At 42.4% G+C, this 25,466-nt stretch overlaps 1 protein-coding gene across 50 annotated transcripts in view; it reads left to right on the forward strand.

Moving 5' to 3' along the window:
* Positions 1–24,817, forward strand: part of LOC110498015 (protein-methionine sulfoxide oxidase mical3a) — a 146,324-nt gene extending 121,507 nt beyond the window's left edge. For 19 of the 50 annotated variants that reach the window (XM_090210303.1, XM_090210512.1, XM_090210525.1 and 16 more), the window contains 10 exons: positions 4,511–6,521; positions 7,122–7,216; positions 8,676–8,726; positions 9,717–9,824; positions 10,884–10,977; positions 14,807–14,857; positions 18,201–18,266; positions 22,026–22,125; positions 22,315–22,388; positions 22,616–24,817. In XM_090210303.1, coding sequence (XP_090066429.1) covers positions 4,511–6,521; positions 7,122–7,216; positions 8,676–8,726; positions 9,717–9,824; positions 10,884–10,977; positions 14,807–14,857; positions 18,201–18,266; positions 22,026–22,125; positions 22,315–22,388; positions 22,616–22,800 — 2,835 coding nt within the window. In that variant the 3' untranslated portion in view covers positions 22,801–24,817. Of the gene's footprint in view, positions 1–4,510; positions 6,522–7,121; positions 7,217–8,675; positions 8,727–9,716; positions 9,825–10,883; positions 10,978–14,806; positions 14,858–18,197; positions 18,267–22,025; positions 22,126–22,314; positions 22,389–22,615 lie in introns of all 50 variants that reach the window. The other 31 variants (XM_090210572.1, XM_090210536.1, XM_090210553.1 and 28 more) reach the window with 9 other exon arrangements.
* The last annotated feature ends 649 nt before the right edge of the window (positions 24,818–25,466 follow it).

Raw genomic sequence — 25,466 nt, forward strand, 5'->3', positions numbered from 1 at the left:
GTTGACTGTGCCTTTAAACAGCTTGGAAAATTCCAGAAAATGATGAAGCTTCTGATAGGCTAATTGACCAAATTTGAATCAATTGGAGGTGTACCTGTGGATGTATTTCAAGGACTACCTTCAAACTCTGTGCCTCTTGGCTTGACATCATGGGAAAATCAGAATAAATCAGCCAAGAAAACAAATTCTGGTTCACAAGTCTGGTTCATCCTTGGGAGCAATTTCCAAATGCCTGAAGATACTACGTTCATCTGTACAAACAATAATACCCAGGTATAAACATCATGGGACCACGCAGCTGTCATAGCGCTCAGGAAGGAGACACGTTCGGTTTCCTAGAGATTAATGTATTTTGGTGCGAAAAGTGCAAATCAATCCCAGAAAAACAGCAAAGGACCATGTGAAGATGCTGGAGGTAACGGGTACAAAAGTACCCTAAAAGTACTATATCCACAGTAAAACAAGTCCTATTTCGACATAACCTGAAAGGCCGCTCAGCAAGGAAGAAGCCAATGCTCCAAAACCGCCATAAAAACAACAAGACTACAGTTTGCAACTGCACATGGGGGCAAAGATTGTACTTTTTGGAGAAATGTCCCCTGGTCCGAGGAAACAAAAATAGAACTGTTTGACCATAATGACCATCGTTATGTTTGGAGGAAAAAGGAGGAAGCTTGCAAGCCGAAGAACACCATCCGAACCATGAAGCACGGGGGTGGCAGCATCATGTTGTGGGGGTGCTTTGCTACAGGAGGGACTGGTGCATTTCACAAAATAGATGGCAACATGAGGATGGAAAATTATGTGGATATATTGAAGCAACATCTTAAGACATCAGTCAGGAAGTTAAAGCTTGGTTGCAAATGGGTCTTCCAAATGGACAATGACCCCAAGCATACTTCCAAAGTTGTGGCAAAATGGCTTAAGTACAACAAAGTCAAGGTATTGGAGTGGCCATCACAAAGCCCAGAACTCAATACCATAGAAAATTTGTGGGCAGAACTGAAAAAGTGTGTGCGAGCAAGGAGGGCTACAAACCTGACTCAGTTACAGCAGCTCTGTCAGGAGGAATGGGTCAAAATTCACCCAACTTATTGTGGGAAGCTTGTGGGAGGCTACCAACATTTTTTGACCTTAGTTAAATAATTTAAAGGCAATGCTACCAAATACTAATTGAGTGTAAACTTCTGACCCACTTGGAATGTGATGAAAGAAATACAAGTTTAAATAAATCATTCTCTCTACTATTATTTTGACATTTAATTTAATTTCATTAAGATAAAGTGGTGATCCTGACTGACCTAAGACAGGTAATCTTTACTAGGATTAAATGTCAGGAATTGTGAAAAACTGAGTTTACATACACCTTAGCCAAATACATTTAACATTCCAACTTCAGCTGGATGTCAGTTACGTTTATCGGTGGTCAATTGAAAGACATCCTCTTCTGGAAACCAGGACAACATGAGAGGATATTTTTAAAGTATTTGGACAGCTTTGTTACATCAAATGGCCTTTGGTGGTCAAGATGTGTTGGTATCTGTACTCATGGTGCAAAATCCTTGAACGGGAGACATAGTGGAGTGGTAACATGCGTGCAAGCAGTTGCTCCTGACGCCACTTGGGTACACTGCAGCATCCACCAAGAGGCTTTTGCTGCCAAGGGAATGCCTGAAAGCTTGAAAGACGTTTTGGACACTACAGTGAAAATGGGTAACTTTGTTAAAGCAAGGCCCCTGAATTCTCGTGTATTTTCTGCACTATGCAATGATATGGGCACCGACCATGTAACACTTTTACAACATACAGATGTGCGCTGGTTATCAAGGGGCGAAGTATTTACACTTTTTTTAAATTGAGAGACAAGCTTAAAGTTTTCTTTACTGACCATAATTTTCACTTGTCTGACCGCTTGCATGATGATGAGTTTCTCACACGGCTGCCCCTATTTGGGTGCTGTTTTTTCTCACCTGAATGATCTGAATCTAGAATTACAGGGACTCTCTGCAACTATATTCAATGTGCGGTACAAAATTGAGGCTATGATTAACAAGTTGGAGCAATTCTCTGTCTGCATTAATTAACAAGGACAACACACAGGTCTTTCCATCATTTGTATGATTTTTTTGTGTGCAAATGAACTCAAGCTTACTGACAATGTGATATAGCAAAGCACCTGGGAGAGTTGGTTGCGCAATTACGCAGGTACTTTCCCAACATGGATGACACAAACAATTGGATTCGTTATCCCTTTCATACTCTGCCTTCAGTCCACTTAACGATATTTGAACAAGAGAGCCTCATCAAAATTGCAGCAAGCGGTTCTATGAACATTTTTAATTTAATCAGAAGCCAATGCAGATTTCTGGATTGGGCTGCGCTCAGAGTATCCTGACTTGGCAAATCACGCTGTTAAGACACTGATGCCCTTTGCACCACGTACCTATGTGAGAGTGGATTCTCGGCCGTCACTAAAATAAAAAATAAATACAGGCACAGACTGTGTGTGGAAAATAATTTAAGACTGAGAGACTCTCCAGTACAACCCAACAGTGCAGAGTTATGTGCATCCTTTCAAGAACACCCTTCTCATTAACGTGATGAGTTTTTCACAATACTGTCTTTGACCTAAGCTTGTTGCCTGCCTTCCCGCCTTTCGGACAACGACTCCCATTGTTAGGGCAGAGACATGAGCATCTTGCACTTATACCAGATTTGTATATAATGACGAATTCACCAGGAAGTGACATCACATTTACCTCTCACCTCTCACACCACAGATAGAACAATGAGCCAGATATTTCACCGGATGTATAAATGTGAAGCATCCTGTTGACATTTCCACTCACTAGCAAGTATGGTGATGAGAGGAAGCCCAATGGCCGGCAGTAGGAGCAGATGGCACAAGATGGATTTTGGTCGACATTCTACAAATCTCGTCATTGATGAAACGGCAGGGGCGGCAGGTAGCCTGGTGGTTAGAGAGTTGGACTAGTAACCGAAAGGTTGCAAGATCGAATCCCGAGCTGACAAGGTAAAAATCTGCCGTTCTGCCCCTGAACAAGGCAGTTAACTCACTGTTCCTAGGCTGTCATTGAAAATAAGAATTTGTTCTTAACTGACTTGCCTAGTTAAATAAAAGTTAAAAAAAACATTTGATCTCCATACAGTTTTCTGTTTTCAAACTATAATCTGTAACAAACTGAGTGTGTTACGTTTTGCAGACTTTACCCTTTGCCAGAGTTTAAGAAATGTGTTGTTTAGAAGGAGTGCAAGGGCTAATTGAGTTATTGCACACGTACACTTCAGAGTTAACGTTCCCTAACGGAAATATGCAAATAAATGCTAGAACATGCCAATAGGATCTCACTAGCTTGTGCTTGGTTCTGCCCACCTCCTTGCTTGTTCTGCCCACTATGATTAATTTGCTCTCATTGGAAACAACAGGCTCTGGTCTATCTTGGGTTAGTTATTACAAGTCTTAGCTCACACTCTCCTCTGTAGCCAAAATGGAAGGCACAGGCTATTTCTTTGTAATGTGCAAACGTGCATGTAAGACTCTAAAAAATAGTGAAATAACATTGTTAACTAAATGTTTTAATAGGTTTTATTACAATTTTGTAACGTTTATTGACCGAGTTGGAAAATGTGTTGACATTGTGCCAGTACTTAGCTAGTTAGCTAGCTAGCTACATTAGTGAGTGAAGGGGAAAAGCTAGCCAGCTAGCTTGACCACCACCTGCAGTAGCTAAAGTAGTTATTGCTTTGAGTCTGAAATGGGGAATTGAATTTGAATGGTTTGAATATGGTTTGTCATCCATTAAAGAAAGGTCAAACTGTCTCCTTATTTCTCCTGGTTAGCCTATTGTAACTACAAAGTAATAAAAAAATGTAACTTTACATTGTTGCTTGTTCTTGGGTAAATACATTGTAAATACATGTATATCCCGTGTAACAACATTGTAATTACTGAGTTGGTTGTTAAATATTGTTACTTTGTACTGAAAAGAGTTATACCTAATGTTGTCCTTTCTCCTAATTTTTCCTCGTTAGCCTATTGTCTGCAAAGGTTGTTACATTGTAACTACATAGTAATTATAAAGGTTATACCCTACTGGGTTTCACATTACATTAAGTTGCTTGCTCCTGGGTGATAATTACAAGTTTATCCTATGTAACTATATTGTTCTAACGTTACACTTGATTTGGTATAGCCTTTGAGCCAGGTCATAACATAAGAATTAACTAATTGAAAATGACCGGTAGTTAATGGCAGGGTGTTCCTTGTTACGATTGTTGTTACCAGGTCTGAGCATATTTATCAACTCTGGTATTGCCATGTAATTGCATAGTAAAGACTATAACTCCTGTGTTAACACAGTTATTACTGTGTTAGTTACGTAATAATAGGGGCAACTTAATGTAAAGGGTTACCGAAATGTTTCCCCCTCATGGCATTCTATGAGTTTCTCAGAGTTTAAATGGTCCTCTTCCTCTGCTTGTCTTCCAGATGTCTCACCTCTCTCCCTGCCTGGTCAAATCCCCTGGCATGCACTTTTTCCCAGAACCTTTTCCACTGGAGGACATCACAACACCACAGAGGACATCTCAGACTCCCAATGCCAAGAGCCCTCCATACCCTGCACCCACTATGTCCCCCATCCGCTCCCCTGTTTGTTCCCCCGTCCATTCCCCTATCTGCTCCCAGCCTGTCCCACTGCTCGAAACCGTTACCACCAAATCCCCTGTTAACTCTCCGTCATGCTCGTGTCCCCCGACAGGGAACCCTCTGTCTCCCATCTGTGCCCAGCCCCTGCCCTGCCAAGAGCCTTCCTCATCCCTCACCTCCGACACCCCCGTCAGAACTCAGCCTGTCCCTGCAGTCACCTCCACGCCGCTGGTCAAACCAGCCTCATCTGACAGGGCTATCCCCGAGCCACAAAAATCCCTAGACTCATCAGACCTGGAAACCCCTGTCAAGAAGACGGACATCATCGAGGAGTTCTGGCTGAAGAGTGCAGAGATCAGAAAGAGTCTGGGTCTCACCCCAATGGAACGTAGCAGCAGCAAATCCCCAGAGAAGAGTCCTGTTACTGTGGGTAGGGTTCCCACCCCGGACTCCTCTTCGCCCAAGTCCTACACCCCAGAGGACTTGTCGGAGCAGCTTTCCCCCTTCACCGGCCGCTCGGTAATCCGCAGGCTTAACATTACAGTGGAGGGCCAGGTCATCTCCCCTGTGGATCCCAAGAGCAAAGCCACGGATCAAAGGGACCTAAGCAGCAGCTCTGGCCTGGGCCTCAATGGCAGCACGACCACCAGCCAGACCAGCCAGGCAGCCAGCGACAGTTACAACACCTCCGACTCCACCATGCTCACCCCGCCCTCCAGCCCCCCGCCGCCCCCACCCAACGAGGAGCCAGCCACCCTAAGGCAGCAGCAGAAGCACCATGTCTCCTGGAACAATGGGATCGATGGCCCCACTACACCTGAGCCAGCCAAGGCAGCACCCACCAAGATCAAGAGCCCTGTGCCTGTACCGAGGACCCAACTCAGCCCTGTGTCTGTGCCCAAGCCTGCCCCCAGGGCTACACTGGTCACGTCACCAATCACAGCTCCGGTCAATGCTCCTGTGGTGATCATGAGACGGGAGAAGAGCAGCAAACCACGTCGGGAGGAGGTGAGGAAGTCATTTGTGGAATGCGTGGCAGAGATCCCGTTTGCAGACGACGTGGAGGACACGTATGACGAGCGGACGCCAGACACAACCATGGACAGGTTCTACACCCCACCCACAAGCAGGCCCAACAGGGAGAGGGAGAAACCTCTTCACATGGTCCTGGCTATGGAGAATGGAACAGCCAATTTCCCCGGGAACCAGCAGGCCTCAAAAAACCATAAGGCGCAGCAGTTCTCCCCTGAGGCCAAGGAAATAGCTGAAGAGCGGATGAGAGCCAGAGAGAAGTCAATCAAGAGCCAAGCTCTAAAAGATGCTATGGCCAAGCAGCTCAGCAAGATGAAAGAGACGGACATGGCTAAGGGCTCTGCCGCAACTGCTAAAGTGGTGTGGAACATGGCCTCATCAGAGACATCCGGAAAAAGTACTAAGAAGTTGTCCGGCTCGCCAAAAACATCTGCGGTGATTGCTCTGGAGTCAAAGAAGGCGGAGACTTTGCCAGAGCTTTTCTTCAGCATTCAGGTTAACAAGAGTCTGGACGGCTCGACTGTCTCCTCTGACGGCTCCACCTCGGGAGGCAAGAGCAAGAAGCGCAGCTCCCTTTTCTCGCCACGCAAGAACAAGAAGGAGAAGAAAGCCAAGAACGAGAGCCGGCTCTCCTACAAGCACGGTGCAGACGAGACGCCGTCACCTCCCAAACACAAGTCCCTGTGGAAGGCAGTGTTCTCAGGGTACAAGAAAGACAAGAAGAAGAATAAGGATGACAAGTCGTGTCCCAGCACGCCGTCCAGCTCTACCACCAATGATTCAGGGAAGAAGAGATCATCTCCTCTCGAGAGGTCATCAGGTGAGACAGACAGAGAAACAAGGGAGTTCATGGAGCCTGTAGTTTACAATGGACCATACTGCACTGACTTGCTTAGAGCTTGATCAAGGCATTTGGTCTAGATATCAAATCAAATGTTATTTATCACATGCGCCAAATACAACAAGTGTAGACTTTACCGTGAAATGCTTACTTACGAGCCCTTTCCCAACAATGCAGTTAAAAAGTAAGACAATTTTCAAATAGTTATAAAGAAAATAGCATCAATAAAATAACACAAAATAACAATAACGAGGCTATACACAGGCTATATACAAGGAGTACCGCTACCGAGTCAGTGTACTGGGGTACGATGTAGTCGGGGTGGTTGATTGAGGTAATATGTACATGTAGGTTTGGTTAGGGGATTGATTGAAGTACTATGTACATGTAGGTAGGGGGTGAAAAGCAGAAAGTCTGGGTAGCCGTTTAACTGTTCAGCAGTCTTATGGCTTTGAGGTAAAAGCCTTTTGGTCAGTCTTTGGTTATATGTTCTAGGCTAGTTATTTTAGTTAAGGTCACTTCAAGTCCATACAGAAATAACAGGTAGATATGCTGTCTTTGTTTGTTTCTCCATTCCAGATTTGAAGTCGCGCCGAAACCGGAGCTTCTCTGAGGACTCAGATCTGTCATGTGATGATGTGCTGGAGAGGTCGTCCCTGAAGTCTAAGGCAGATGTGAGTCATGTTATTTTCATCTATCATCAGTTCACTAATGAAAACCTCACCCCCACTGTGGGATTTTTTTTATATTTCATATGATGATTTAAACTCTTAACCGAAGCGGCATATGGACATCTTTGACCTAGTGTCAGGCATTCAGAATGAAATAATAGAGGAAAATGGAGAAGGGGAAAAAAATTGAGGGAAAGGGAAAAAGAAAGAGAGAAAAAATGAGAACGAGGTCGAGACCTTGATCGAATCATGAAGAATTCATAGAGGTACTACACCAGGTGCAACAGTGGGATGAACGCTTATGAATTTCAAACAAGCATCAAAATTCAAATGTTGAATGTCAATTACAATAACAGGTTTGAGGACTATATTTCACTAAATCACCTAAATTCTTATTTTTAACAGGAAGTTATTTAGAAGCTCTAACTCATCCCAAAACAGAATTATAAAAGTAATAAAAAAAAAGGTCTGGAGCTTTTCCATTTTCTACATATTGAATTGGAATTTTATTCTGTCTGCAAGCAAAGTATTATATTCACATTATAACTGGACTCGGGCATCGTCTAGGGTGGGAGTTGAATTTAATTAGTTTTACTTATCATATTAACGAATAATCAAAATATGCAGTGTCATTTGCATTTATTACGCTGAAATGGTTGAAATTCAAACTTGTTTAGTCCACTGCTGCTGTATTTGTGGAGGTTTATACAGTAGAATAGATGGATCTCAGTGCCAGAGGCACGCATTCATCATCCTAAACTTTTACACACTTTCCAAAGCAACTGGCAAGAAGGAAAGTGGTCTTTTCCTGTTGTTATTGTCTTGCCCATGGTTATGGTCACAACAGTCTCGGAACATGTGTTGAAGCATCAATGGGCATGACAAACATGCTCCAAGTTTCCTCATATTTTGGACCCAGGCACCTAGTCCTAAATCCTAATAGGCCCTCTGACGCTCAATGAGATATACTAGGGCTCATTTAGTTCTGTGGTTAATTTAGTGTTTGTTGTTCTTTAGAGATGTGATGTTGAGTAGTGACCGTTCTGTGAGGTGAAGTAGTACATCTTCTTCTCCTGGGAATAGTAGGTAGTCTATTGTCACCTATTTTTGGCTCAGACTGCTCTGCTGTTAGCTGTTCAGGTTAATCTATTTTTGGACAATCCCTTAATATTCATTTAATCAACTGTTGTGCATCAATGTTTTTTTTTCATTTTGTCCCTTGGGTATCAATTTAAAAACAAATAATTTAATTTAATGTTCCATGAATAATTCCTGGTAGTAACGTTGATGCATAACTCATCATTGCTCCCTCATCTTTGTGTAGATGGGGGGCCTTTAACATTGCCTGTTTGGTTGTGTTAGTGATTGGGTTGACTTGTGGGGGGTTTTGCCGATTAATACATTTAATCATTCCATTTGTTTGTTTGTTTTTTCTGTTTGTTTTGTTTTGTCTTCCCCCAAGTCTGTTTATGTCCCTCACGCATTGGCGTTCAAGAGAGCGTACGCCACAAAGGTAGTGTGTGCATACATGTCCATTGACCCACGTCATATCACCCCTGCGCATGCGCCAACCGTTGCACTTCTATCCTAACCCTCTCTTTACATTTTGCCCCAGCGGTCAATTTGACCGCCTAACTTACCCCCCCCCCCGCTGGAAGTAAACACTACTGCACTCCTTACTTTTCTGGTCACAATGAATGACAACTTTCCAATATGGCCATCCATGTTTTTTCTTTGTCTTCTCTGGTCGGGTGTCAATCAGCTTATCTTTGGTCTGTACTGGTCTGATGTTAACCAACCCAGTGTTCTCCAGTGCTGCTATCGGATCCACTTGGATTCCAGCTACCTCTCCTTGTTATAGTCTACTTCTCTATACTACTATCGCTTTTCCTATATCGCTCCAGCTTTTTAGTGCAGAAAAATAATAACCAAAAGATGACAAATTGACATGGACAACTCATAAAATATCCATATATTTCCATACATTTCTGAGAATTTATAGACTGGGGAAATAATACAAGTGTGAAATATTGTACAAGGAAATCTAAGGTATCTCAGACATTTGTAGTTTTATGTGTATTTATGTCTGTTCAGTTTTAATTGTGGGGCTTGTCCTAGCTTTGTCCTAGCTATGCCATTTCTAGAATTGGTGATCTCTTCTTGTACTCTCAATGGTAATCTTTGGTATAATGGATAGCCACCTCTCAGAAAGAAACACCAGTTTGCTATTTACTCCCATTGTGGGGATGGAGAGCTATTGGTCTCTCCCATAGGAGAAGGCTCCTCTGGGGTTTTTCTGCAATGTCATATAGTATAATGTAATCTACAATCTATCAGTCACCCCTAGCTGGTTTCTCCCCTGTAGAAAGTGTTCAGTGAAGGTCTTCTGAGCATTCTGTGAACTTGTGAGGTTCCGCTGTCCTGTATATGAAGGGCTTGGTTCCCTCGGAGCCTGAGGGAGCACCTCTCTAAAGGCCTCTAACACGGTGTAATGTTGTTACAGAAAACCTACACAGAGGAGGAGCTCAATGCCAAGCTGACACGGAGGGTACAGAAAGCTGCCCGGCGACAGGCCAAGCAGGAGGAGTTGAAGAGGCTGCACAGAGCCCAGGTAAGTAGTCAATAGGATATGTTGTTTTGGAAGAAAATGTAGTTGGTGGAGTATGGATCTTGTGTATGAGTCCACAGAAGGGTCCAACTTGCGAACCAAGACCGCTGTGAATTTTGAATGATTTTGGCAAGCCCAGTTTCATGTCTTTGAAGATCATCAAAACAGAACTTCATGCAGAGATCAATACAATACTAATTAGCTATGCACCCTCGGTGTTACTGCTTATGAATATTTTATAAGACAAAAAGTATGCCTTTTTACCAAAGAACAAAACCAATCCAACTTTGAGAAGTTAATTATTAAGAGGGTTTCAGACATGAACTTTAAACTCTTTAACTTTAAACTAAAGTTTTTAGTCCAGGGAACTGTCAGTTCATTGAAATATTATGAATATGTGTGCAATGAGACACTCCATGTTTGTGTATGTTCGTGTGTGTGTGTTCATATGTGTGGGTTCTGGCCTGTCGTTCCTCCCTCGGATAATTCAGAGGGTTAGGGTTAAGTTTACTCCACATTTCACTCCGTTTATCTATGTTCGTGTATGCACGTAGGTGGAGTGGGATTTTTGGAGTAGCGGACACATTTTGGTAACATAATATCCTCGCCGGTCCTATTCACATTGGGGAAAGAGCAACATTTTTTATTTTGTGAAAGCAAGGAAGAGTTTCCTTTGCTAGTAGTAGCTAGCTGGCAGCAGCTTGGCTAAAAACATTGCAAGCTAGCTATCCTTTTTAGCTTCCCACATCGCCATGTGAAATAATAATATTTATAATAAAAAAATATGCTCTGGCAAATATTCTTATACTTGCCCGTGTAACCTAAAACAATATACCAGTTTGATATGCTGATTTGTGTAATTATTCCCATATCAGCTAAAAATCGAAAGTCATCATGTTTTGGTCACGGAGAAAAATCACATGGCTAGCAGCATGTTCTACCATTTCACAATAGCCTGTAATAACTAGTTATTATTTCCCAACAAAATAGGTTATTAAGCTTTAGTGTGTGTGTGTGTGTGTGTGTTCTGAATTGTTCTCTGGCATGTCGTTGCTCCCTCAGATCATCCAGAGACAGCTGGAGCAGGTGGAGGAGAAGCAAAGACAGCTGGAGGAGAGGGGCGTGGCCGTAGAGAAAGCCCTGCGAGGGGAAGCAGGTACCCATCTGTCACTCACTTCTTCTTTTTCTGATTGGGTTACATCCCCCCCAGGGTCCACACATGGGGTGGGGTCATACTTGTTACGAAGTGGATACGGACATGGAGTTTCTTTATCCCAGTTTTCCCAGGCTAAAAATATGGACATTTCTGCTCATGTGCAGGATTTAGTTTTTTGTATCAGTGTGCCCACTCCACTGCCACTCCCTCCTCCTTGATCACCTTTGTCTGGTCATTGGTGTAGCCTACAGACTTTATGTTGTGCACAAAACTGTTCGAACTCTTGCGTTCCCTCAGTAGGCTATTAAGCATAAGCGCAATTTCCTACAAACGTCATGTTGTACACTAAACTGTTCCAAATATTGCATTCCATTTCTCAGTAAGCATAAGCCTGATTTCATGTTCTTTTTTCAGGAGGTGAGGATTCAGTTATTTACATGTATTACTCAAAATTCAGTATTGCAAACATACGAAACATACAAACAAATCAGTATTGCAAACATACTTACGACACAAACAGTCTAGAGATTTCATGTTCTTCTTAGCTGATGAGGTACATGCAGCTATTTACTCTCGCCAAGATACCAGCATATACAGCATAACTATGGCACCGGTTGATACAAAATTAACTTCCCATTGTCCGACTCTTTTTACCGGTCCGGAAACACGCTTAGCTGCCTAGAACGTTCGGCTGCCCAGATGTGGAACGTAGCAAGACAAAGATACGCAGTAAAATTAGTGATTGAATGTTATCATCATTGCAAACAAGCTGTGCATGAAGACAGGCAGTCAAGTAGTGTTCTTTTTTCAGGAACTAGGATGTGGCAGAAACTATAAAGATGCAGTGCGTTCAGAAAGTATTCAGACCCCTCACCTTTTTCCACGTTTTGTTATGTTAGTCTTATTCGAAAATGGATTAAATGGTATTTTTTTGCAAATGTATTAAACCTAAAAAACTGTTCACATTTAGATAAGTATTCAGACCCTTTACTCAGTACTTTGACATTTTTCGGTGCCCTTCCCCAGGTCTGTGCCTGTTTTTGCTTTGTTATTATGGAGTATTGTGTGTTGAATGATGATTTAAAAAACTATTTAATGTATTTTAGAATAAGGCTGTACTGTAACAAAATGTGGAAAAGGGGGTCTGAATCATTTCTGAATGCACTGTAAAGCCTACATCATCACACAAAACACGGATTATTTTTGCTCCAAAGTGTTGGGGGTGACTGCAATATTTAGTTACAACAGACAGACAGAGAAGAACAGACAGCTGTTCAGAAATATGAGGCAGAGACATAGCCAACATCATCATGGTTCAGAAGAGGGTGAGTAAAGAGTGAAATATGGAGGTGGAGTCAATGGTGGAAAAAGTACCCAATTGTCATACTTGAGTAAAAGTAAAGATACTGTAATAGAAAATGACTCAAGTGAAAGTACCTCGTCTAAAAGTATTTGGTTTTACATTTTCTTAAGAATGAATCATTTCAAATTCCTTATTATGCAAACCAGACAGCACCGTTTTCTTTTTTAAATGTATGGATAGCCAGGGGCACACGGCAACACTCAAACATCATTTACAAACAAAGCATGTGTGTTTAGTGAGTCCGTCAGATCAGAGACACTAGAGATGACCAGGGATGTTCTCTTGATAAGTGCATGAATGGACCATTTTCCTGTCCTGCTAAGCATTCTAAATGTAACGAGTACTTTTGGGTGTCAGGGAAAATATATGGAGTAAAAAGTCCATTATTTTCTTTTGGAATGTAGTGAAGTGAAAGTAAACATTGTCAAAAATAGTAAAGGACAGACCCCAAAAACGACTTAGTGTTTTCAATGAAGTACTTTACACAACTGGGGGGAGTGTGAGCAGCAGCTACGTTAGAAAAATGAATGTGTGCGTAAAATAACACATGCAGAACGTGATCTGGATCCTTAGCTTTAAGAGAGAATTTTCCGTATCCATAGCCACTGCCTACTTTTTAAATGTTGGGATTGGGGAATGAGTTTGGAGCTTTTCATTCAGTTTGTTGATGTAGTGTCCTAGTTGGGTGGAGATGATCCTCTTCAACAGTTGAATATGTTAATCTCTGTTTTTATGGTAATACATTTATGTAAGTTATACGCTAATTGAATGTTAATTACATTCTAGATCTGTAAATACAGAATCAATTCAAGCATTCTCAAGTACTGTTACTGAGGGGTTATTATCTATGTACCACATTTCCTCTAAACGGGCATTGACCTCCCCTTTATGTAGAGTAGCTGGGATAGCAGCAATTCTGCTTATCTTTCTTGCTTGAGAGTATCCAAACTATACTTTTCATAAAACCAGTCGCCCTGGTTTAGCAGTGAATGAAAGTATATTCTTGAATTTGTAGAAATCCTCATCTAAGTTCATTTTGTATCTAGATATGCAGTGTCTAGACACTGGTGATATCTCTTACTCTGAAACAATACATTCACACTGTGCAAGACAAGGGACTATCACAGACATCAGAACTTTCACTCAGTGATGAAGTCATTCTTGTTTACTGTAGAACATTACACAATACAATGCTAACAACTTTTAAATAGGGTTTCAAGGCATGCAAAGTATAGCATAAATAGATACAATTTTGTAAGTCTCAAAATAATCTATAATTATTGGTAACCTATGTGAACTATACAAACTGGTGAATGCTCGCAGTGCTTTCAGAAAGTATTCACACCCCTTGACCCCCCCCCCCCCATAACTTTTACAGCCTGAATTTGAATTAAAATGTATTAAATTGAGATATTGTGTCACTGGTCAACAAACAATAGCCCATAATGTCAAAGCCCATAATGTCAAAGTAGAATTATGTTTTTAGATATTTTTTCTGCAATTTAGAAAATTAATAAAAAGTGCAACCCCTTTGTTATTGCAAGCCTAAATACGTTCAGGAGTAAAGATTTGCTTAACAGGTGACAAATTAAGTTGTATGGACTTACTCTGTGTGCAATAATAGTGTTTATCAGAATTCTTTAATGACTACCTCGTCTCTGTACCCTACACATACAATTATATGAAAGGTCGTTCAGTCGAGCAGTGAATTTCAAACACAGATTAAATCACCTCTCTGTCGTCTACGCTTTCAAAGGACTGTATAATGGGACTTATTGTACTTTATCAAAACATCAGACTCTGTAGTTAATACAACACCCATACTGTACTCTAATTGTTTCTGTCGGTCATCGTCTGAGCTGCATGCGATTTGGAGAATGTCTTTGTGTTTCGACATAGATTTGTGTGTGCTCACATTGGATGTGTTTGTCCACATAGTCTCATATGGAAGGGTTTCTGTTTACCAAGACTGAATACAATTGTGGCCAAGGGCATACATATGCTACATTGCATTGATGTATTGGTATGGTTACCAATCAAAAGTGGGAATACTACTGTACATATAAGACATCTTAACCCACTACACCCTTGTGGTTGATATGGTGTATGCCTACTCTAAAGCATCCGTGTATCATTATGAGTGAGTCACCGGTACCGTGACACTCCATACCTGGTGTTGCCTCACACACACATAGTTAATGTCTCATACACAGAGGCAGTACACAGCCGTACAGGAAATATATGTAGCCACCCTATCATTACGGAAAAGTACATGTAGTAAAAGCCAATATGTGTACTTGACTGCATATGTATTGTGGTGAGTACTTGGATACATGTTTGAACTGTGTGTGGTTGTGGTGTGTGTGTGTGCAACCATGTGCATGACCATCTTGTTGCAGATTGGTGTTGCCCAGTGGAGGCTGTGTGTGTACAATAACTCATATCTCTAATATATCCCTGTTGTAGACTATTGGGGAGAGTCTAATTACAGTGAAATCATGGACTTGCATCTGGGCGGTATGTATTTCAAATCTGTCGCTTCCAAATAACTAACAGCTAACCCACCTTTCCCTTCTATAGTACTGGTCTGGAGCTTGTCTCCTCAGAGCTGCATCCCCTGCTGCGGCAGAAGCCTGGTCACTCTCAGATCCCTCCAGTATCACTTCTAATAGACACTTAGCGCACACACAGTCAGAAAGATCACACACTTTTTTCCCCCTTTTCTTGTTAAGATCATTTTCACACACTCTTTGATCATTTTAATGTGAATTTCACTGCATTGATTACATCAGTGGTTCCCAAACTGTGAGGCGTTAAACGTACTCTTGAAAGTTGTAATAGTTGAATGTGCAAGGTGTAATTTTGAAATGAGGTAGTACGTCATCAGTTCCTCTTGTCATATCAGTCATTGTATACGTTACTTAGAGAGCTATTTATAACTTATCAGAAATGTCCAGATCAAGTAGCCCATGTCAGCTAATGTTTTTTTTTGCCCATAAATATTGTTGTAGTTGTTTAAGTCACAAAATGAATAGAATTGCAAGAAAATTAGTTTTAAATCTGAACAATTTTCTTTGCATCCCATGGCAAAATGTGTAGAATTGCACCCCATGGCAAAATGTGTAGGATTGCAGGAAATAGACATGGCACTTGCACAGTATGTTCCCCAATGCTGGAAGGGGGTCCCTGAGTGGAAAAAGCTTGGGAACCCCTGGATTACATAATAACATCTATGCATTGGAATAGTGTACAAGTATAATAACTAGGAAAGCATTTAGTAACGAACACACACATGCTAACACATATTTTTTTTTTTTTTTTACCGTTATTTAACTAGGCAAGTCAGTTAAGAACAAAGTCTTATTTTCAATGACAGCCTAGGAACAGTGGGTTAACTGCCTGTTCAGGGGCAGAATGACAGATTTGTACCATGTCAGCTCGGGGATTTGAACTTGCAACCTTCCCGGTTACTAGTCCAACGCTCTAACCACTAGGCTAGGCGGCAGGGATAATGTTAAAGTAGAACCACACACACACACACTCACCTACCCAACTGGAAAATAGTGCACCCTGCCCCTTACTGACCCCAAAACTCCTAACTAAACTCCTGGCCCTTGACTAGCCTTAGAGCTGTGCTGCTGTATCCCTGTAGTCCCAGCTCTGGTGCTGCTGTATCCCTGTAGTCCCAGCTCTGGTGCTGCTGTATCCCTGTAGTCCCAGCTCTGGTGCTGCTGTATCCCTGTAGTCCCAGCTCTGGTGCTGCTGTATCCCTGTAGTCCCAGCTCTGGTGCTCATGCTTTTCTGACTCTCCCATACCTGCCCTGTTGCATAACTCCCTGTAATATACATGTCTGTGCTGAAAAGCAGTGTTTGGTCTTGACCCCTCATAGCCGTCCTATTCACATTGTGTGTGTATCCAAAATGGCCTATTCCCTATATATTGCACTACTTTTGACCATGGCCCGATATTATGCACTACTGGGTATGGGCCCTGGTCTAAACTAGTGTCCCATATATGGCCATTTGGCTCTGGTAAAAAGTAGTGCATTACATAGGTAACAGGGTGTCATTTTTGATGCTACCTGTGATTGTCCAAAAGAGTCTGTATTAGTGACCCAGCGTGGATATGGTGTCTTGACCGTCTGACTGTCCCGCTCTCTGTGATGATGTTGTCGTTGTCACCCATTAGAAAGGAGATGGCATGGAGTGTTGTAACACTGGAAAAATCTATCTGGTCATTGTCCCCCAATAGTGTGATCATATTCACTATGTGGTTTATAGACCCTCGGTACAATTGCATGCAACAACTATAAATGTTTCTGTTTTTGAGTAAATCGCAGCAAGTTAGATGAGGCATCCATTGAAGGTAAGTATTTCTGAAATTGAAGAGAGACACCATTGCCACTTGGTTTGATCTTCCAAACTGAATGCAGTGTGTGTCTGATGGTCTCAAGCTTCTGGGCTGTGGAGGACACGGTATACATGGTCGGCATTCTGCAACTTTGGCCTGATACAGTGTTACCCTGTCTGGTGAAGTGAATTGGACTGGCTTCCATCTAGCTGGCACTGGCCAAATCATGAACTGAAACACAGGCTATTGAGGGAAGCAGCATGGCTGTGCTGTGTGTGCAGCAGCCCTGCAGGGGGTGCTAAAAGCTAACAAAGGAAACTGCTGTCATGCTCTCGCTTTTGGCCAGCAGGGTTGACTGCAGTGACACATCTTATCTATCACTCCATTTTACAACCATAATCACTTCAAATAGGCACGCTAGTTTCACAATGATTCTCAATGATTTGGTACTTTACATACACATTACAATAAATAACTGTGGTTTTATGATGAGGTATGAGGCGGAACCATTGCACTTTAAAATCTCACAGCAGTGAGTATGTGAGACAGCCTATCTTGTTTGAGTGGAGAGTTATGATTCTACTGTGATAGACTCTTGTGGTTAATTTCACCAGCATTCCATTCTCTCTGAGCTCTTTCACCCAAGTCTCAGACTGTTGAGTACATTGTGTGCATTTCCTGTTGTATCGGTGTGTGACACCATCCCCTACTCATTGTTTGTCCGATACACTCTCTGATAGAAGGCTCAATTACTTTATATCTCCTCTTCACCTTACAGTTTGTGCCTAGTACAGTGTTTATCTATCCTCACTATATCCGGTAGACAGTATGACCTCATTAAATGTGAGGACTTTCTCGCGGAGGTTCACACGCTTTTGCACAAAAATGCTAATTTGCACTTCAAAAGTAGCCACAACGTCAACAAATACAAGTTATGTTTACCTGGGAGAGCTGAAATATTTTCAAAGATTGAATAATGAACTCTTTCCCGCTTAGATGATTTATCTTCTATTTCTGTGAATCTCAAGTGATGATGAATAAAAAGCTGTTTTCATTTAGATGAATCTAATTTGCAGAGCATTGTCAACACATTACACAACATTGGTATTGTGAAGGCTCCTGTATCACCCCATAGAACTCTAATGTCACAACAGTTTTTCTGAATTTGAGGAGTATTATTCTGAGTACATCAGATGATTATTCCCCCGTTCTTTCCAGCCCTTTGTGTTTTCACTCTTTTTTTTTCACCTTCTCTGACCCCACACAACTGATCTCTCTCACCTCCTCTCTACAGGTGCTTTCAGTTCTCCCTCCTTCTCCTAGTGCTCTCATTCTTTTAGATTTTTCTCCTCACTGTTCTTTCTTCCTCATCTTCCCCCCATCTCTCCCTCCCTCCTACACTTCCTCTCACGCTTTATGTCCTCTACACTTTTTTTCTCTGTCTATCACTTCTTCCTCCTCTTCCTCCACCCCACCCCTTGGCACTCTTTCCCTATGTTGTGGAAGTAGTTGAGCTCTTTGTCGGGACCCCTCGCCGAAGACCTATCTCCTTCTGTCCCTGCTGTTCCTCTGAAGGTAACGTAACCTATTGCCTTGCCTGCTGCTGGCTGCTTCAGGTTACCACAACAACCGACCGCGGGGATCCACAAAGCAGGGCTCCTCCCCTCGGTCTCCTGAAACTCCTCCTCTCCCTCTGTGTGTCCAGGCTCAGTAGATTTCCCCAGGATGTCACTGTTCGCTATCTACCATAGTCGTATCACACTGAACATTACACACATTTATGTAGACATTTGTAAACTTGCCTAAACGGTGTAGATGAGAAAATAAGGACAGGACATGTCTATGCGACTTTTGGTTTGTGGAGTTGAGGATACTCAGAAACCTAGTGCACACTGTCACCAATAGTATTTTTAAATGGTTTATTTACAGTCTTGAATCAACCATGTAACATGGAGGCTTCTATAGACCCCCTCCCAGATTAATTTGCCTTGAGATTAACAGTCTCAAGCAGAAACATATTAGAAACCCCTCAACCCTGGTTAACAACCCAAGTAAGTAAACCTCTATTGTGCACACATTTTTCCATCATTCCAAGTAGCTGCAGCTAAAGCTAAAGGGGAAACTACTCTGCTTCATTGTGTGTTTAATCAAAAGCATGTCCTCTGTTTGCTGTAAAACTAATGGACATAAACAGCCATCTATTTCCCACTACTGAGTGGTGTAGTCTCTCTATAGTGTGTGAAAGCTGCCTGACAGCCTCTCTCTTGACTATAGTGTGTTACAACTAAGACTGTGTGTGACAAGGTTGTGATAAAGAGAGCGATAGACCTACAACTTGTGACGCATCTCAGTTTTCCATATTCTACAACATTCTGGATCATCTGGTCTACTGTCTCTAACACATGTATGTCTGTGTGAAACTGCTTGAGAAGCTTTCTGATCAATGTAAACAAAACATGCCTGTGTGTGTTCTGTGCGATCTGGTTTTCAGGCTGGATGTGTGTTATGTTGTTAACTGTGGCTCTTCTCTCCTGTGATCTTGGAACCTGGGCTAAGGGTGGTGGACGAGGCGCAAAGAAAGAGAGGGAGAGGGAAAAGCAAGCACATTGTTGGTTAAGTTAGCAAATCCACCTGTTTCCATCTCCTCTTTGTCCTGTCTGAGTTCCTCCGTCTGAGGAACTCCGCTTTGCCTCTCTCTGTCCTTGTCTGTTAATCAGCGAAGACCGGCAGCAGCACCCGAGAGCACAGCCATTTGATTTATGTGTATGCTGTGTTTTTCCTTTTTGTTTTGCAAGAGACTCCACCACTCCAGCTAAGTACATCATGCTGCATCAATGGTTTGCCCCCCTGTGTCTCATTGAAACCGCTTGGCTCCCACCTACGTGCGACACATGAAAAATGCTAGCAGACTTTCTATAGCATAGCATGGACTGGCCACCTTTACAGTGGCATAAGGGTAAAAGTTATTTGGCCGCTGGCCCTTGACTGCAGTAATGCATGCCAAATACCAGTCTTCTCACTCAGGCAGGTTTAATAGGGGAGTATGATAGCTTCACTATTGGTCTAAATGACAGATCGGCGCCATCATTTGACCCAGTAGTAGAAGCTATAGGGAGAATTAAATCATTCATAACACAGGTTTTTTGGAACTGCTCTGTATGAATAGGATCTGACAGGATACTTTATTTCTACTGGTGGTACTTTGTTGCATGTAGGGATGTAGAACTTCCATAGAGAGAAACTCTTCTGGTGTTTTATCTCTGTGTAGAACATCCATAGGTTCCCTGAGTACAACATCCCAGGTACAATGTGGTGCAATACACCATGGTTTTCTGCCCTGTCCCCCTACCTATGGCCCTCTCCGTAAGGGGGGGGGACAAACAGTGGTAGGAGACGACAACTGCTCTGAACATACAGGGGTCCTCTGTAGCTCAGTTGGTAGAACATGGTGCTTCCAACACCAGGATAGAGTTTTTGTTTCCCAGGACCACCCGTATGTTAAAAATGTATGCAGGCGGGACTGTAAGTCGCTTTGGGTAGAAGTGTCTGCTAAATGGCATATATACTGAACAAAAATTTAAACGCAACATGTAACAATTTCAAAGATTTTACTGAGTTACAGTTCATAAAAGGAAATCAATTTAAAATGAATTTATTAGGCCAATCTATGGATTTCACAACTGGGAATACAGATATGCATCTGTTGGTCACAGATATCTTTTTTTTTTTTTAAAGGTAGGGACGTGGTTCAGAAAACCAGTTGGTATTTGGTGTGACCACCATTTGCCTCATGCGACACATCTCCTTCGCATAGAGTTGATCAAGCTGTTGATTGTGGCCTGTGGAATGTTGTCCCACTCCTCTTCAATGGCTGTGCGAAGTTGCTGGATATTGGCGGGAACTGGAATGCGCTGTCATAAAATGCCGATCCAGAGCATCCCAAACATGATCAATTGGTGACATGTCTCGTGAGTATGCAGGCCATGGAAGAGCTGGGAAATGTTCAGCTTCCAGGAATTGTGTACATTGCGACATGGGGCCCTGCATTATCATGCTGAAACATGAGGTGATGGCAGCGTATGAATGGCACGACAATGGGCCTCAGGATCTCATCACGGGATCTCTGTGCATTCTAATTTCCAGCGATAAAACGCAATTGTGTTCATTGTCCATAGCTTACTACTGCCCATACCATAGCCCCATCGCCACCATGGGGCACTCTTTTCACAACGTTGACATCAGTAAAACTTCTCGCCCACACAACACCATACAGGCTTTCTGCCATCTGCTCGGTACAGTTGAAAACGTGATTCATCTGTGAAGAGCACACTTCTCCAGCGTGCCAGAGGCCATCGAAGGTGAGCATTTTCCAGTCAAGAACCTGGTGAGGACGACTAGCATGCAGATGAGCTTCCCTGAGATGATTTCTTCAGTTGTGCAAACCCACAATTTCATCAGCTGTCGGGATGGCTGGTGAAGAATCTGGATGTGGAGGTCCTGAGTTGGCGTGGTCTGCGGTTGTAAGGACAGTTAGACGTACTGCCAAATTATCTAAAATGACGTTGGGAGGCGGCTTATGGTAGAGAGAGAAACATTCAATTCTCTGGAAACCGCTCTGGTGGACATTTCTACAGTGAGCATGTCAATTGCACGCTCCATCAAAACTTGCGACATCTATGGCATTGTGTTTGACAAAATGTCACATTTTAGTGGCCTTTAATTGTCCCCAGCACAAGGTGCACCAGTGTAATGATCATGCTGTTTAATCAGTTTCTTGATATGCCACACCTGTTAGGTGGATGGATTATCTTGGCGAAGGAGAAATCCTCACTAACAGGGATGTAAACAAATTTGTGCACAAAATGTGAGGGAAATAAGCTTTTTGTGCTTATGGAACATTTCTGGTATCTTTTATTTCAGCTCATGAAACATGGAACCAATACTTTACACTTTGCGTTTATATTTTTGTTCAGTGTGTTGTTATTGATTATTATTATTATATTACAGTACAGTAGCAAGGGCGTCTGTCTCAGAAGTTAGTGATACACAAACTTTCAACTTTGAAACGCCTGTTTTTCCCGCTCATTTTCCAAAGTTGAAATCTCCTCCACTTCATCTTCTGTGAGGTGTACGGCAAGACCATCCCGACCCCTGGTCAACAGTCCGGCCCAGCCCGGCCCATCATTCCCACTTCGCCATCCATTCCCACAACAAAGACGTCTTGGCTTGGCTGTCATTGCATTGCCTGTGTCCGTGTCTGCATCAGACCCACCTAAAGCCTCCTCTGCCCTGCCGTTTCCCTCACTCCCCTTTCCGTGTTGCTTCTTCTTCCAGGGATGGGCAAAAAGGACGACCCCAAGCTCATGCAGGAGTGGTTCAAACTGGTCCAGGAGAAAAACGCCCTGGTGCGATACGAATCTGAGCTGATGATATTGTGAGTTAACCCTTATTATCCTATGTTATTGGCCTACTGAAGGTGAACTCTGTATCTATATAAGGTGCTGTAACTAAAGGCAGACAGACATAATTTAGACATAGATTGGAGACATCATTTAGACATGAGACATAATTCAGGGCCACAGGTGTAATAGTTGGGCCGTAAGTCTGTCTTTCTGTCCCCCAGTGCACGAGAACTGGAGCTGGAGGATCGCCAGAGTCGACTGCAGCAGGACCTGAGGGAACGAATGGCAATTGAAGGTGAGGACCGCCAATTTTCAATTCAATAAATCTTTATTTTCCCCGAAGTGCAATTCGTGCGCAGCATAAAAAAATATGAAAGGTGCAGGACCATGGGAAACAACATTCATGGTTTCACCAAATCCTGATTAACTCAGTGAGACACTTTTTTCACGTTCCTCTCCATATATGAATTCTCTACTTATCTGTCCCTCTTTCTCTTGCTTTCATCCCCCTCTCCTCCTCAGACCACATGAAGACGGAGGTAGAGCTGGCGCAGGAGAAGCACATCCTGAATGAGATGCTGGAGGTGGTGGAGCAGAGAGACTCCCTGGTAGCCCTCCTGGAGGAGCAGAGGCTCAGTGAGAAGGAGGAGGACAAGGACCTGGAGTCTGTCATGCTCTCCAAGGGCTTCAACCTCAACTGGGCCTGAGGAGGAGAGACTAAACTCACCATCCACCGTAACTCAGATAATACACTACCCCTACTCTGTGTCAGGGCTCAGTGAAGGCCCAACCCACGGCCTCATTCTTGGTCCCAGGTAACCCAGCAGAGAATGTGTGCAGAATGGAGTTGTTCCATAACGGCTCCTCTGTTGGAGCAGTCTATAATGTTTACATATCTACCCTGCCACCAGCCAGGCATCATTACCTCAAATGATATCTCCCCTCACTATCAAATCACGGTGGGAGGAGCAACTACAGCCTGGACTTTCTCAGAACTTCAGAAGTTCTTGGAGCGGTTCTCCAGAATGGGGAACAATGTTTTATTATTTCTTTTAATCTCAAACACGCAAAGGGAAGAAAGAGGTTAGGTCCTGCTGATGTAAAGGAATTCAATGAATGATACCTGTTTCAATGTACTACATGTGTAGAACACGACATATTAGCAAAGCAGGGTTTTTAGATGAGGGTAGGCCCTTGACCTATTGACTGTTACAGGGTTTCTGTGGGAAGGGGAGGAGTGGTCTCACGCTCATTCTAACAGTCTCAACCTAACCTCATAACATACTCTACTATTGTGACTGCTGACTGGGGAGGGACATCCTCTCCTTTAGCTGCCTTTCACTCCAATTACACATTGGCTTCCACATTCTGAGGAGCCAATAAGGATGAGACTCTAAAAGTCGCATCATTTTTTTGCACAGAGATTCACCTGAAGAGTCAACACTAAGGATCAATGGAATCTGGTCACTTGGTTGTTTTGTATTTATTCGCTTGGTTTTGATAGAGAACCTGAATGAACTGTTTTTGGTATTTTCCATGTTCACGGAGGAGAGTGCCTGAACTGGAGGCTCGACGGATTGCACATCTGCTCTCTTTATAACATTGACTGCAAGGAAATCAACTCAAAACTCCATCACCAAGAAGCCATTGTGTAAGGTGGAGGCTGCTGCAGGCTCAGAAAAATATCCTGCGTTACATTGTCTTTGACTCTGAAAGTTGTGCTGGTGTGAATAGTTAACCTGTAGCATAGATTCATTGACACATGTATACTTCAGCAAGCAACCCACTTGACACATCTCTTGGTGCCCTAGTTCTGAGCGATCATGTGGCTTCTCCATACCATGCCATTCACCATAAATCACACTGATATTTCATTTTATAATCAGTAGCCCTTATTCAATACTAATTGGCATATACCATGAAATGTCCTCAGTGTAGGTTAAACAGTGAAGAGAACAACGTTAGGGGCAGTGTCTTATTGGGCTTACACAGTATCAATACATCGTGTTATCATAATACCATAAGTGAACTGACATCACTAACTGGTGTCATGAGACACTTACGTCAGTGGATATGCTTCAATATGGAAGTTCTAAACCATAGAACTCTGGCTTCGCTATCCCTGGGGCTGAGGTACATTACCTGCTTTTTCCCTTCTGTTTTAATATTTTAGTTATTTTTAGGGTTTAAACTTTTATGTATCCCACCAGAGGTACATTTTTATGTTGTGTTTTTTGGTAAAATCCTTTCATACAACTACAGGTTGTCAAACAGCAGTTATGAGTAGAAGTGGAGACAGGAAGGTTGCTCTAAACCACTTCTATTCTGTCAGTCACAGGAGCATGTGCTTTTGTTTGGCATTTGACCTTACTAGCCTTTCTGCCAAACTGTAAATCTCTGGTTGGTCACAGTTTTATATATTTTTCTGTATTGATAGATACATACACTGAGAATTTGTGTAAGAATTAAACGGAGCTGTGAATACAAAAAAGTTACATCATTTCAAGGCTGGTTTAGATGGTGTGTGATAAGTTTGACAGATTTTATTGATATTTATAAACAAGTGTGCAAAAATGTATCATATGTAAAGAAAAATGAATCCTAATTTTTAAAACTGTATGTTGACACACACAACGAATATGTAAATGCTGCTTTATTTAGCCAAAATGCATAGGGTGTTGGATGTATGCTGAAACGGCAATAAAGCGGTTGTTCATTTAGAAACGCATGTCTCCTTTTATGTGTAGGCTTCTGTATAAACTTACTACAACTATGATTTTATGATAGAAATGTGAATATTCACCTTATTAATGACTGTCCTGCATAGTAGGCTTCCCCCTGTCAATTCCACTTATTTGGTCTATTCCAGAACTAGCACACCTGAAGAAAAGCTGATCTTGATTATTTGCCCAATTCAAACCAGGAGTGCTTCTTTTATGGCATATTAAATAAGTGCAACGTTCTCAGAATCTTCCCAACATGACAGTATGTGTTACATGAACCTGGCGACTAATTAATTAAAGGATGTTTTCACTTTTACTGTACGACAAGGGCAAAACCTGGCATTTAGTTTCTTCACACACTGACAGATTTGATCAACTTGCCGGTTGAAAACTCCACTCCGATATTTCTGTGTATCCAGTATTCCAGCGGGGCCATATCTGTAACAAGGTGTGGATGTCTGCAGACGAGACACTTTTTTTTTTAAACATGCAAGACAGCTAAGCAGAAATGATTGCATCTTGTTTCTGGGACTGTCAGGTAAGATGAGCAATGCTGCATGGTATGCATTGTATTGCATAGCATTTGTTTAAGTTCAATAGTCCATAATTATATATTATAAGGAAAGTTAAAGTGGTCATGTTGCTTCCTT

The sequence above is a fragment of the Oncorhynchus mykiss genome, chromosome 2, assembly GCF_057628025.1.
Source record: "Oncorhynchus mykiss isolate SJ-2025 chromosome 2, ASM5762802v1, whole genome shotgun sequence".
In the NCBI taxonomy this organism is placed as follows: Eukaryota; Metazoa; Chordata; class Actinopteri; order Salmoniformes; family Salmonidae; genus Oncorhynchus; species Oncorhynchus mykiss.